The sequence below is a fragment of the Syngnathus acus genome, chromosome 20 (assembly GCF_901709675.1).
Source record: "Syngnathus acus chromosome 20, fSynAcu1.2, whole genome shotgun sequence".
NCBI classification, from domain to species: Eukaryota; Metazoa; Chordata; class Actinopteri; order Syngnathiformes; family Syngnathidae; genus Syngnathus; species Syngnathus acus.
This window is the reverse complement of record NC_051104.1, coordinates 4,158,398-4,172,416: the sequence shown is the minus strand read 5'-3', so window position 1 is coordinate 4,172,416 and position 14,019 is coordinate 4,158,398. Positions and strand designations below refer to the sequence as shown.

Below are 14,019 nucleotides of genomic sequence, written 5' to 3'. Positions count from 1 at the left end.
ATTATTCCTTTGTTTGCTGCTATCATATGAAATACCGCAAGCCATCTGAAACCCTGTGCAAGAATTAAAGTATAAAAAGTTGCATTAAACCCAAAGTACGGTTCCCTTCTGTTTAAAGTGGAAACTGATCAAACCATTTCACAAAAGATTCTAAATTATTTCATCTCCTTTTGGTTTGAACAATATTTTTCAATCATGGTTCAGTTTATGCCAATTGGATGTCGAGCTCATTCGTTTCAATAATGAGCGCTGGTGAAATGAATAGGGGTGGGTGAAGGGGGGCTTGTCTGTTTGTGTTCATCCTTTCAGTTGGGAAATTGGCAACAGCTGCAGGAACAGGTGGGCGATCTTACTACAGCACCTTGGCGAGATTGTTGTATTTCTCCTTCAAATTCTTCTCCATTCATTTACCGACTTTTGCATTCTTATGCCTTTCCTACTTTGAACATACTTGGCATTCTGTTTGTATTTAGAACTTGTAACCCTGGAAGTCTGTTGTCTTCCTGTAAGGACGTCCTGCGGCCCCCAAAATATCTCCGCAATGCCACGCAGGACAGCGACGTGCCTTTGCGAGCGTGTTAAGAATAGATCCACAATGGGGCTCGCTCCCGTCTTCTGTTGTCTGAGGACTGCCAGTTGTCTTGCGGGGAACTCGGGGAGAGCAGTCCAGGAGCATAAACTCACAATGGATCATGTTGGATTTAAACTACCGTACCTTTGAATATACTTCCTGTTGGGTAGATCTAATCAAATGTTCTTGCTACAAGAACATAAAAGGTGACAAATGCTGAGGTCTTACAAGGAGACTTAAGGCCCAAAACGTTTTGGACCGAACATGGCGGGATCCAGTCCATCCGAAATCATCTTTATCTCTATGAATCAAAGCATCACCTTGATAGGTGAGTTTTTACCCTGAAATTTCAACACACTTGTAATCCTGCAACGTTTTGACTTCAGGAAAAGTGTGGCTGGTGGTGATGATCTTTCTCCGCATCTTCATCCTCCTCCTGGCCGGTTATCCTCTCTACCAGGATGAGCAGGAACGATTTGTATGCAACACGATTCAACCGGGCTGTGCCAACGTGTGTTATGATATCTTTTCCCCGATATCTCTTTTTCGTTTCTGTCTGGTGCAACTTGTCACCTTAAGTCTGCCCTACGTGGTCTTTACGATCTATGTGATCCATAAATGTGGCCTCAATGGAACAAAAAGCTCCTTGGACCCAGGTGAAACCATTTACAAGATCCAACAAGAGATCTCGGTCCCCAAAAAATCTCCAGGAGTAGAGCGAGGGTTGATCCGATGCTTTACGGGTGCATATATATTTCAGTTGGTATTCCGGACTTTGCTGGAGGCAGGATTTGGAGCGGCACACTACTACCTCTTTGGATTCTATATCCCGAGGAGGTTTTTATGCCAGCACCCTCCGTGCACCACTCAGGTGGACTGCTACATCTCCAGACCCACCGAGAAGACCGTGATGCTTAATTTTATGCTCGGCATGGCCGCCTTGTCGCTTTTTTTAAACGCTTTGGATTTCATTTGCGCTATCAAGCGCTCCGTGAGGCAGAAGAGTCAAAGAAAGTCGATGGAGCGTGTTGATGAGCAGCATTTCCTGGGAACCCCTGATCCGAATTCTTCCTTGGATTGTCTGGAAACAGAAACTGGTCAAAGAGGGAGTTTCCGAAAGAGGCAAGGCAGTAGGAGTTCTTGCCAAGCGAGACCACTCGGAATAATTCAAGATGCAACCTCTGCCTCTTCGGAACCTTTACGAAGCAATAGCAATAAAAACAATGGCTACTCTCCTTCCCGAGAGAAGGCTTTCTGTCACTTAGAGCCCAGTAGGACCCCCAAAGCTATTCGTGTTAATAAACGCAGCAGGCTTAAACCTCAACCACCCCCCAGGCGGGACTTTGGGCTTCACCCTGCCGTGTCACCCAAAAGAGGTGAGCCCGTAGCAACAGGAGCCCCTACGAAGACGATTGGTCAGCACGATCTGGTGGAGCTGGGCGTCGGTGCGGAACTGTCTGACGATGAAGGTCAGGAGAAAAGATCTGAGTGGGTGTGACTTTTGCAAGTTATTAAAATGTGAGAGCAACTGGAGATCTAGCTTTCCATAGTGGCAACAACTGTTGGATCCCTCGATCGCTGTCCTACCTCACACTGCCAACAGATGGCGTTGCTTCGGACCTTGTCTTTGACTCTCTTTGATGCAAAACAACAATATCTTGTGTCAAGAAGAACAACACCCCGCCCGAGTCATGGAAGGCAAGATGTGCGAGCCTTAAGCCTCATTGGGTGGGGCGCACTTTGACCTTGAGCTTATCTAAAAGTACAGCTCACCTGTTTCCACCAATCCTGACCACAAAAGGTCATGACCTCTCCCGTATACCCTTACCCTGTGATTCCACCTTGGGGCGTCTCGTGTGCTCGGGGTCAAAGTTCACGTCAGGAGCTTTTGTGTCCATCTTTTGTTGTTTGACTTTTGCAGTGGTTACTTGACTGACGAGTAAGCTTCCGATATGGGAAATAAAAAGCTGCAGAGTCAGCATGATGCTAATTTAGTAAGCTAAAACTTATTATAGAATATGGGGTTATTTTTCTAATTTAAAAATGGTTTTATGGAAGCTCAAATATATTCATTTCAACTCTTTTCAAATGGGGAATATTAATTTTAATATGCTAGTAAATCTAGTTTGGTCACGGAATACATTGAATTTGGAAGTCAAGGGTCCTCTAAGGTTCCAGTAGCAATTAAAGTGAGCATAGTCTGTCAGGAGTTGAAGGTCATAACATTTCTTTATTTATGGAAGACAGCTTGTCACTCTATTTCAGGGCAGCTAGCAACATTACTAGAAATAGAGCGCAGCAAAAGGACCTCGGTTGCCCTCTGGGAGATCTGCCGATCAAAGATTTCTAGTCTCAAAGAAAGTCAGTGTTTGACAGACTGACTCATCTGCTGACGTGGGTGGAGGCTCCCGTAGTAAATCAGTTGCGAGCACGCGTTCCATTCAGCCCCGAGAGTCGTCTTTGTGTAAACTGATATCTCCTGATCTTTGTTCTCTCGCCGTCTCTTTTGGAAAGTGATAACAAAAAGCTTCGGGCTTCCTGGATCTCACAATGCTCGGCCTTTTGACTCGCATAGGACGGGAGTGACCACAGGCTGTAACAGGTGTGGCGATGCTGCACCTTCTTGTATTGAGACCCCAAGCTTTCCTTTCCTTTCCTTTCCTTTCCCATAAGCCAATTTAAGAATTGGTTTTGACCAATATATTTCCTGGTTCAATAAGAGTTGTTACTTAAATCTTCTTATCACATCATGAAACCAACAGTTCTTAGCCACTGCGAAGCTTCAAAAAGAACATCCATAATATCCTGCTAAATTTTTCATGTCTTAACAGTTGTGCAATCTTTTGGTGCCTTCAGTGTTAGACTCAAATGAGATGTGCATAAATATAACATACATACGCCGGTTACATATGTATTTTTGTCGCACTTTATTTTTGGGGCCTATATTGCAAGGTTTTGTTGCAGATTGTGATTTTTTAGCAACTCTAGAAACACAAAATGTGAAATTTTACACTTGAAATTTCGTTTGTTCTTTGGTATTGTGCTAACCTTTCAAATCATTCTACGTTATTGTCATAACAGTTGTTAAATTACTGGGCTGTCGGGGTGTTTCTGAGAATATTGCTAAGTCTTTTTTTAATGCAAATTATGTCATTAATATAAGAAGAACCAGATTAACCTGCTAAGAACCTCCATTGAAACACAGCAACAATTACTAGCACAAATCATGCCTTTGAGCCATTGACACATATTTTATTGTTTTTTTGTATATTTCGTTATTTGCTGTATGTGTATACATAGAGAGGATATAAGTTAATCGTTCATATAAAAGGAAGATAAAAGTGAAACGCTTTGGAGGCAATAGAAATAAAATGTGCCATTAATGCACGTTAAGGGGATGTTATGTAGCAATAGCGCCCTCCCGCGGACAATGTTGTGAACTACGACTAAGAGAATTGTGTTGTAGTCATTAAATATGAAAATTATGCCACTTTGACTCATTCAGATTCTCTGCTTCATTGTCTTAAAATATTTTAAGTGATTTGGGAGGTTTTATTTACTTTTTATATATAAAAAGCCTTGCATTGAAAGGTTAATTTGCTTTTTGTATCTTTTTTTTTAAAGTTAAAAACAGGGAACTAAAGGGCAAACAGTGAAAGTAAGGCCTCAACTTAGAGAAAAAAATGTTGACCAAAATTCTAAGTTTCAATGCAGTCTAAACGACCTATAAACGCTTTATTTTCCCAACATCTGGTATTTTGAAATAGTCGACTGGGAATAAGTGTCTGAGCTTAGAGGTCAGGAAGTTCCAACATTAATATAGAAAGGTCACCTAACTCAGAGGTCTCTGATATGTATTTGATTAAGGGAAAGAATACACCCACGGAAACTGTGTTTTTTTACTTGCCGCTCAAATATAACCTTGACTCCCACGTTTCGAAACTAAAAGTCATATCAAGGCTGTTTGACATTAAATTGTCGATTTGTTTGAAATTCTGATCACTGCAGCTATTCTAACACAACTGTTCTGTTAATTTGACAAATTTTAGTCCCCTCTGCAAAAGAATGACTAAATAGATCGAGCAACAAAAATATGGTCTGGAACTTTCCCTTGTAAAATGTTCCTACAAGTCTTGTCAAATCAGAGTAGGAAGCCTAGTTTCTTGATAATTACACACTATGTGCAACTGCAAGACCCTGCATGCTTCCGAGGTGGACAGATTTATGGCAATGAGGGAACTGTTTGCAAATGAATGTGAAGTTATACAGCAGACTTAAAGCTGTACAACCGCTCTTTGGCCGCTAGATGGTGCTAAAAGCTGGTGTTTTAATTGGCAGAGCCGTTTGAGGTAAAGGCCAGAAAAAAACAAGGTGTAAGGTGGATGGAAAATGTGAGGATGGTGGAATGCTGCAATTTAAGATTTCTGTTTGGATTATATTGTGCATGATATTATGAAAGTTTTTTTCTGCCACAATATTGTCACATTATTAAACCCCGTTACTGTAAAAGCTCAGAGGCTTAATTAAGACCAAAACAAGATACATTTGTTGCAAAAAGACCTCAATTAGACACTCCTAAGATGTGAGATCATGTGAACAGACCACCTGTGGCTCTTTCTTTGCAATTTCACAATCATTCACGTCAAGGCCCCTGCACTCGCTGACACAGCTTGAGCCCGATGGAGAGATGTTTCAATTCAGACCCGCAGAAAAGAAGGAGAAGGGGGTAAAAAAAAAAAAAAACACACACAAGATCCAAGGCCACTGGCAGGTTTCAGTCCTGACGATCGCCCAAGAAGCAAGGGATGCTTTTTCAAATGTACAATGCCCATCAAAGCTTCCAAATGGGGACGTTTAGGGGAACCTTGGCACATCAGACGGACACTCCTAACACACACCACCTTTATTCGGCGCCGTTAGAAAAGAAAGCTCAAAGTTTGTGCAGATGAAAAGGGTCCGTTCCCTGCATTTAGACGCCATTCAACCGGTCCCCCCTTTTACTAAATTAAGAAAGCAGGCTTCTGCAGGCATGTGAAGGGGACTTTAACAATTATGGAGATGCTCCAACTCAACCCCTGCCTCTAATTACCACTCTTCGGACAGTTAAAAGGACTTCCACCCTGAAAAGCTGCCGTCCTTCAAAAAACGATGACCACAAAACACGCATGCTCAGTGAGACAACACACAAAAAAAACCAAAGATAATTTGCTTTAAATTTATCAAATGTTTTATTGTCAAAATAGAAGTCATATTTTTTTTGCTCTCCCACAAAAAAGACATCTACACTTTTTACAAATATACAATAATTATAAACTTTTCTTTTTTTATACACAAATTTACATAAGCTTTACAGTATATAAATACATTTTTGTTTCATTTTTGAAACAAAATGAAATCCCGTTTAAAAAAAAAGAAAAAGAAAAACCCCAGGGCACTATTAAGGCTTAATTTAAACCATATTTAACATGATTGACATTTCAGCATTATCTGGCACGAGATACAAAATGTTTAATAAAAAAAAAAAAAGCTTTGTATGAAGTTTGTTACTGGCTACAACAAGTAATGCCCCCCAAAAATAGGAGATGAGCCTCTAATCCATATAAACAGGGAGGAATTAAACCTGTGTGAATGCCTGGACATTGTTTCAAAGTTCTCCCCACAGTTTGAGGAGAAAGGAGGGCAGCACCTCAGCAGCAGTTCATTACAATGCAAATGTCTTAAGACAGGGTGTGATGGGTTATCTCCCAAACAATTAGCAGTCCACATAAGCTGCTTTTTGTTTTTCTTGTATTCAAACCTGCGACAATGGCATCTGCTTTGGGCAAGACACAGAGCTGGCCGTGCCTGACCTCCACGTCAGTCCCGTGCTCACGTCGCTGTACATGGAGCCGCTCGTGGCTTTGCTGCCCCAACAGCACCTGGTGCAGAAAGTCCTCCAAGAGTCTAAAGTTTTGCCGGACCAGATCCACACTCCGGATGTGATGCCCACTAGAAGGCACATGAAGTACTTGAGCATAAAGACGGCATAGTCCGGCCTCCTTCGGTCCCTCTCGTGTAAACAGTTGGAGCAGTTGTGGGTTATTTCCCAGTTCTGCCGATTGTGCTGCTCGTAGAAATAACACGCCACTATGATAGTGGCCGGAACCGTGTAGAGCACCGTGAAGACCCCGATTCGAATCATGAGCCTTTCCAGTTTATCAGTCTTGGTGCCGCCTTGCTTGATGACGTTGCGGATCCTGAACAGAGACACAAATCCGGCCAAAAGGAACATGGTGCCTATGAATAAATAAATCACCAGAGGAGCTAGGACAAAGCCACGCAGGTTGTCCAGGTTCTGGTTCCCCACGTAGCAGATCCCGGCCACCGAGTCCCCGTCCACAGAACTCAGAGCCAGAACCGCTATGGATTTCATGCTGGGGATGAGCCACGCCGCCAAATGGAAGTACTGGGAATAACTGGCGATGGCTTCGTTGCCCCACTTCATCCCTGCTGCCAGGAACCAAGTGAGAGACAAGATGACCCACCAGATGGAGCTGGCCATGCCAAAGAAGTAAATAAGAAGGAAGACCACCGTGCACAGTGCCGGTCCCGTAGTCTCATAGTGGATGTGCTCCACGTCCAAGTCCCTGCTGCAGGCAACTTTCTCGTGCCCGGCGATGAGTCTGACGATGTAGCCGATGGACACGAACATGTAGCAGGCGGAGAGGAAGATGATGGGCCTCTCTGGATACTTGAAGCGCTCCATGTCTATGAGGAAGGTGGCAACCGTGGCAAAAGTTGACACAAAACACAGCACGGACCAAAGTCCGATCCAGAAAGCTGTAAAAGCCCTCTCGTCGTGGGTGAAATAGGGACTGTGGCAAGGCACGGCGCAGTTGGTAATCTGGCCAGTTTTCACGCGGTTGTATAACGGATGGCGTTCCGTGTTGACCGGAACCATCGGCTCCAAGCACTTGCAACCCGGATCGCAGGCACCCGCAGCCGGCTTGTACTTCCGAGGCGGACTGGGTCTACCTGGCTTCATCTTAGGTGGGTTGAAACCCTTGGCGGGATGGTTAGTGGGCTTCGGGAGGACGGGCGACACGGTGGTCGAGTCTGTTCTGTTATAGTCCATGCAAAGCGTGTCTGGGTTGCCGAGCACCGGGAGCAGGTCACATTTCATCCGGTCCGGCCATGGAAAGCCATACTGCCTCATGAGGGGCGCGCAGCCAGCCCGAGCTCTTTCACACACGCTCCTGCACGGAGGCAGCGGCTTCTTGTAGTCCTCCAGACAAATCGGCGTGTACATGCTGCACAAAAAGAACTTGAGATCGGGCGAGCATTGGATCTCCACCAGAGGCCAGAATTGGTGGACTTCCAGTCCTGCTTCATCTTGCGTGTCGTGGTTGAATTGGTTGGGCATGTAGGTGTAATTGTAGCCGATACCTTTACACAGCGGCACGGCTATTTCTTGACATGTGATTTCCTTAGCGGTGGTGCAGCTGGATCTAGGCAGGAGGGCGAGAGAGAGGAGCAGGTAAATCCCAAACAGGTCGGGCTCCATCTCTCCAAGCAGTGGTGCGTCTTGTCTCCTTTTTCCTGATCCAAATACTGCCGTAAATCCTCCACCCCACCCCCCCGCCCGGCTTTCAGTCCGGTCAGATTTCACGCAGCGAGCCCATCTCGCGTCTCCGTGGAGCTTGCATGGAGTTGCGAGTGGCGTGCACGGCTATGTTTACTTTGAATGTAGCAGCCTTCAGTGCGGCGAGCAGAAGCAGTCAAGATGGCTGAGAGAAGAGGAGAATCCACCGTCTTCTGTCAATGCTTTCTCCAGTCCGTTTTTAAAAAAAAAAAAAGACACAGAAATCCTCTGCTGTCAGAAAAAACGTGCGTCTTCGTCTTGTGCGGAAACACATTCAGCGCGTTTGTTACTCCTTTATTATTGGTTCTCATGTAAATCAGTGGCTTGCAGACGAAGAGGTGGATATATACACAAGAGGCTGGCGGGACACGCCCCTATACGAGCTAGTCCAATCACAAAGCAGCAGGGGCGGGGCCGAGGTGAAGTCATTCAAGGTTGTACTGAAATTACTGTTGACACTGACCACCAATAACATGATGCTCATAATCTCATTAGTTCGATAACATTTAGTTTTACAAAGACAAGTTATTAATTCAGACTAATTGCTGAAACATTCGTTAAACCAATTGACAAAACATGCAGGTCGTTTTATGCAGTATAATGAAAATTAGATTCATCAAAATGCCATTTTGCAATCCCAAAGATGAATTGATTTAAAAGTTATGGATTTCTGCAAAATGTTGGGATGGTTTGTGTTAAAATAGCAACTTAATTGAATGACTTTAAATGCAACATACGTATTTAAAAGCTGCAGAATAAGATGACAGTTGTTTCTCTTCTGTGCGTGAGTGCGAGCGAGAGGCCAGTTTGCTAAATTGGTTAATTTGCGCATGGTAGGACTACCCAGGGTGCTGTCTGTCCTTGAGAAAAGCTGTTTTATTTTTCAAATGAGGTGCTAATGTTTCGTTTAACGCTTGCATAGAGCTCCACGGGAGGCGTAATTGCGCGCGGCAGAGAGCAAGCAGCAGAGCAAACTAAAACAGAGGAACCCAAATCGGTGTTAACGCGCTTAGTGCATGAGGCAGATGATCCCTCTGTTGTACTAACATCTATTTGGTGTTATTTCTGCCATCACTTAATTGTCATTTCATTATCCGCTGTTATCTAATTATCTCTGCTCTACTAGACTAATGACTTTTCCTGAAAACAGTGACAAATCTGCTGTAAATGAGGTCCAGTGCAAAATGATGTTTGCAGATAGTCCAAAGTCGGTTTTGTAATATCACATAAAACAATATTGACATTGTGTGCAAGAGTTGCTGATGTTTGGTTTGCAGCCCGATCTTTATGATGTGAAGGAGCTATTTTTACAGCCTTGACCCACTGAATGAAAGCAATAGCCCAGAGTCGAGCTCAGTTGGACGGCACAGCTTGATTAAATGAGCCGAGAGCACCGTTATTGGCTGGGAGACAAGAGTTCAGCCGAGCTCTATGGAGGTTTACACCGGTCTGTGTGAGTGCTTGTTTGTGCACGGTGTGAAATCTCTCATTATGTGTTAAGGGAGGAAAAAGTAAGGGCAGCGCAATGACGATACCATATCTGCTCATCTTGCGCCGGCCTCATGCTGTGAAAGAATATGAGCCGGCACCAAAGCTTTGAGAAGATTGTGTGACCAATGAATAAAATCCTCAATGAACATCAGGAAGCCAAGTTAATGCGTTCCGTTTAAACGCCGGCGTAATCAAGTGTTCCGAGAGGAAACCCATCAAGTGTGACCGCTTCCCTGTTCCGAGTCTATATGAGATGGCGAGACGGAGATATGCTAATGCCGGTTTATCTTGTAAAGGGAAAAGCTCGGAGGAGATTTAGCCAATCTGCCGGACACAATTCCAAGAGCCTCGGTGGCATTTAGCGGGCTCGCACTAACCCCGGGCTGCTTGTTAAGACTTCATTAGCCGTGTTTGCTCAGGCCTCTTTTTCTGCAAAGAGGTGGAGAAAGGCTCCCCAGCCTCCAGCCTATAGACACTCCATATGGGGCTTGTTTGCTCACGGCTGGCCCCGATTAATCACTTTCAGGTGGAGCTGAAGTAGATGGAGCAAGGCTGAGGGGATTTGGGGGAGAGCTCGGACCGCCAATCCCTCAGCTCCCCCCGATGGAGGTGCTGCCGAGGTGACAGAGCGTGGAGCGTGTACCCTGTGAATTAGCTCACCTAGGGCCCATTACCTTAACAAACACAGCCGGCCCCTCCAATCAGCCTACTGCTGGGAGGACAGGCGAGGTGGCCCCTGTAAATCCTTCTTTACAGCTGCGGTCCTTCTGTGTGTGTTTTTTAGGAGGAAAACAATTGAGTGCAACAAGAAGTCTTTAAAATAGAACATCTCCACCAAGTGTCCCGCAACACTTCTACTATGGTAAGACATTTATTGTTTGTGATTTAGGGCGATATAAATAAACTTGACTTGACTTATTGTAAGCCCCAATATAAGAGTATATTAAAAAAATAATGATGGTCAGTTTTGATTGGCGAACTACAAATGTGGTCGAATGTTTTCCGACACAAATATTAAATAGGTCAAATCCATGAAATGGATTCTTCCTGAAATCTTGAGTGATTTACTTTGTACTCACTTGAAAATTAATTAAAACATTGTTTGTAAGGGAGAGGAGGGGGGAGGGGGGGATATCTGGCCCGTGCTGCCTCAGCCAAAATTCTGACTGCTTTTTGGCTGCAGTCCCCGAAGCCAAGCAAGTTTGAGTGTGCCGATTTGTGTGTGATTGTTTGGCATTTTCAGCCATCTGATGCCACAAGAATCTGGCCAGCTAGCAGCAGCAGCAGTCTGCTTTTGGCTGCCTTGACGCCTGCTACTTGACACTCTTGACAGATTTATCTCCCCTCTTGTAAAACAGCGTGCAACTTGTTCTCTCCGCTCAGGAAGATTTGCTGAGATTCCGTTTGCTCAGGAAATGCAGACACATTTGTATTACATTGTTTTAATACTGACAAGCGGGACAAGAAAAAAAATCCCCCTTTATGAGATAGATTTGACTTCTTACTCTTTACTTGACCTACATTTTGATACTTTGTATGCAGTATGGTCAAATTCTTGGTTGTTGATTTTTCTGGTCCTGCCACTTGTTTGCTTCGCCACTTGAAACCAGAAACCATTTAAAAAATAAAAAAAAGTCTTTTTTTTAAACTAAAGGGCAGACAGCCAGTCTAACACAAGCCAAGGTCATCTTGGACCAAACAGTGACCAAGCACTTTTTAATGAAGGTATTACGTACTTTCAGACACAACCTAACCACTAAGAGCTTTGCAGACGAGGAGGATCTTAAATGTGTCGAGGAACCGGTCCAGAAAATCTCATCTCACTTCCTAATTCCTGTCAGGACATGTGCCGCAACATTCTTGACCGACTTTATAATCTTTTGAGACTTGCTGCTGTCTCATGGCAAGTATGAAAAACAATAATATAATGTCGAAACTACCAAATCTGGAAATAACTCTGTTACGTGATTAAAATATATGCAATCAATTTAATGGAGGAAGGAGCTGTGACTCATTCTGGCTGCCTAAAATCTTCATTTGAGTAGAACTGGCGATAGTTTCAAATTAGCCAATTTTGAATTCATTACACGTCTTATTTTGGTCATATCTCTTTGCCAGCACCCAGTAAATGACTCCAATGTCTCCAAGCATGCTTACTTTTAATTTTCATCTTTCTCCCTCATCCCCTCTTCTGCTCTCTCTCTCGAAGACCGCCCGTCTGGTCTGCGTGTGGCGCACGGAGAAACAGATGGCACGGGCGAGGATGGCCGCCAGACGGAAGGAGGGAAAGTGAGAGTGGCAGAAAATGGCAAGGTAGGGAATCGGGAACACTCAAGCAGAGGGTGGGATGAACGGAGCAGATGTGGAACGCAAATGGCCTTGTGGAGTTTGCAACTCGGGCTCGGCTCGTCTCGTTTAAAGTCCGGAATTGTTCTTGTTATGCACATCAGAGGCCGTGCGATGCCCCTGATGAGCTACCCTGGGCATCTTATAGTGCTCATTAGCAGTCTGATTAAAACATGATTATGTATGTAAACAATGTTATTTCCGCGCTTTGCTTCAACCTTCACTCCAAGTTCACATAAAGTGAATCTCTCGCCGACGGTGTACAAGCAAGAGATAAATCCCCAAGGCCAAATAGTGGGACGTGATTGACCTTATCTGGCGTGCGGTTTCTGCCCCCCCCCCCCCCCCCCCATCCTTCCACAAACAGAAAGACCTCGCTATCTCGACAAGCTCTCCCCCGCCTTTCAAACAAACACTGACAGCTGTGTCATTTCTATATGAATAATTAATTTGAATTTATAATGATTATAGGAGTTGCCAATGAAAATAACAAACACTATCATGGTCATTTTCTGTCTTTTGTAAACAATGAAGGGCGATAATGTCCACTATCACAATAGTGGTGTTTATTCTTCAACTGCCAAGATTTCTATCGATCTATCGATCGCTGCAAAAAAGTATCTTGTCGAAAAAGTAGTAAGGTCAGGCCTCACGAATCGCACATAATGTAATTCTCGGGTTTAGGGGAGCCTGGGTGCTGACATGAATGACATTCAAAGTTGACTGAGGTTGAGAAGATGGGCCACTAGAGTGGAAGGCAAGAACCTCCCCTGAGCGATGGCGAATGATGTGTGATTGACAAGCTACACGCTAAGCTCACCTGAGCCTCTAACCTCTCTTTTTACATCTCCCTGTCGCGATCCTCTTCTGTTCTTCCCCCGGATATCTCTGGGAGAGGGAAACCTGAGGAGGGCCACAGTGGGGTGGAATGGCTTCGGGCTGCGACCCCCTCTAAGGGGGGTCACGGGGAAACAAAGGCCATTCAGGTGAAGTGCTCTGAGCTGAGCTGAGACAGACAGGCTCCCGAGTGCAGATCGCATGAGACTAATGTACTCACGTTTTCCGCTGTCAACGCCGACAAACTTGGTCGTGGTGTGTGTGTGTGTGGTGGCTGAGGTGTGCGGGGGGGGGGATTTCAGTGAAAGAAAACAGACTGACAGGTGAGTAAACACAATGCACTGAAAAGCCCCAATGAACATTCCTGAAATGTCTAGTTGCAAAAAAGTAGCAAATCCTCTTTATGGAGGCTAATCTTGGCCGAAGCGAAGAACTCGAGGAGCTCTCGCCTCACTGGTTTGCATTTACGATCTACCCAAGTGGCGAAGGAATCAGTCCGTGTGTGTTTGCTGCACGTCTCCTCATAAAAGTGCCGTAGACGGAATGCTGATGAGTGAGTGAGACGTCCATGTTAATTACAGGAGCGGGCGGAATATTTCCACTTCTGTCTTATCTCATCTATGGACCGGTCCGTTCTTGTTCAGGAAGTGGATAGAATTTTTCACAGTGGGAATTGGATTTATACTGCAGGTCCATTGGTTAAATTAAAAAAAAAAAAACTTCTAGGGTATAAATGGAAGCTCTCTTGTCGGTGGGTTTTCATTAATGACCACATTGCCGTTGAGGTTTGGCAATTATTCCTCCTTCAGCCTCTGCTGGAAAAAAAAAGACAGAGCGAGACATTGTTTCAAATTTCATTGTGTGTGTAAGGTGGATAAAATGCAAGAGAAAAATCCCTCAGCTACCCCAGTGGAACGGACTCAGGAGCTTACCGCCCCACCTTTTCCAGTCACCACGTTCTGCTCCCACCTTGTAGATTTCCGTCAAAGCCGCGGCGCCAAAATATGATACGTGACTAAACTGTAGCTTTTAATCTGTGTCTGACCCCCCTCAACTGCATGGCAACATCACCCCCCACTCCACTTCCCTCCCTCCCTCCCTCCCCCTCATCCATCTTTCTGTCTCCTCATTTCTCTAAGCAGGGTTCACTCAT

General features: G+C 44.7%; 2 protein-coding genes and 1 long non-coding RNA gene across 3 annotated transcripts; 2 read left to right on the top strand and 1 right to left on the bottom strand.

Moving 5' to 3' along the window:
• The first annotated feature begins 217 nt into the window (after window positions 1-217).
• On the top strand, window positions 218-4,059 carry LOC119139368 (gap junction delta-4 protein). The gene is made up of 2 exons (XM_037279964.1): window positions 218-899; window positions 958-4,059. Exons 1-2 carry the CDS (start codon window positions 836-838, stop codon window positions 2,067-2,069), a joined length of 1,176 nt encoding a protein of 391 aa, XP_037135859.1. The 5' UTR covers window positions 218-835; the 3' UTR covers window positions 2,070-4,059.
• A 2,034-nt stretch (window positions 4,060-6,093) lies between these two features.
• On the bottom strand, window positions 6,094-8,522 carry fzd8a (frizzled class receptor 8a). The gene has a single exon (XM_037279905.1). It carries the CDS (start codon window positions 8,112-8,114, stop codon window positions 6,363-6,365), a length of 1,752 nt encoding a protein of 583 aa, XP_037135800.1. The 5' UTR covers window positions 8,115-8,522; the 3' UTR covers window positions 6,094-6,362.
• Window positions 8,523-9,166: 644 nt separating this feature from the next.
• Window positions 9,167-11,880, top strand: LOC119139410. Its single transcript, XR_005101356.1, has 3 exons — window positions 9,167-9,629; window positions 10,468-10,545; window positions 11,426-11,880. It is a non-coding gene; the product is annotated as an uncharacterized LOC119139410 (long non-coding RNA).
• Window positions 11,881-14,019: the final 2,139 nt, after the last annotated feature.

Excerpts from the sequence above, each read along its gene's own strand:
- LOC119139368 (XM_037279964.1), top strand. The coding sequence starts at position 836 with ATGGCGGGATCCAGTCCATCCGAAATCATCTTTATCTCTATGAATCAA. Across the intron at positions 900-957 it reads TCAAAGCATCACCTTGATAG|GAAAAGTGTGGCTGGTGGTG; the intron begins GTGAGTTTTTAC and ends TTTTGACTTCAG.
- fzd8a (XM_037279905.1), bottom strand. The coding sequence starts at position 8,114 with ATGGAGCCCGACCTGTTTGGGATTTACCTGCTCCTCTCTCTCGCCCTC.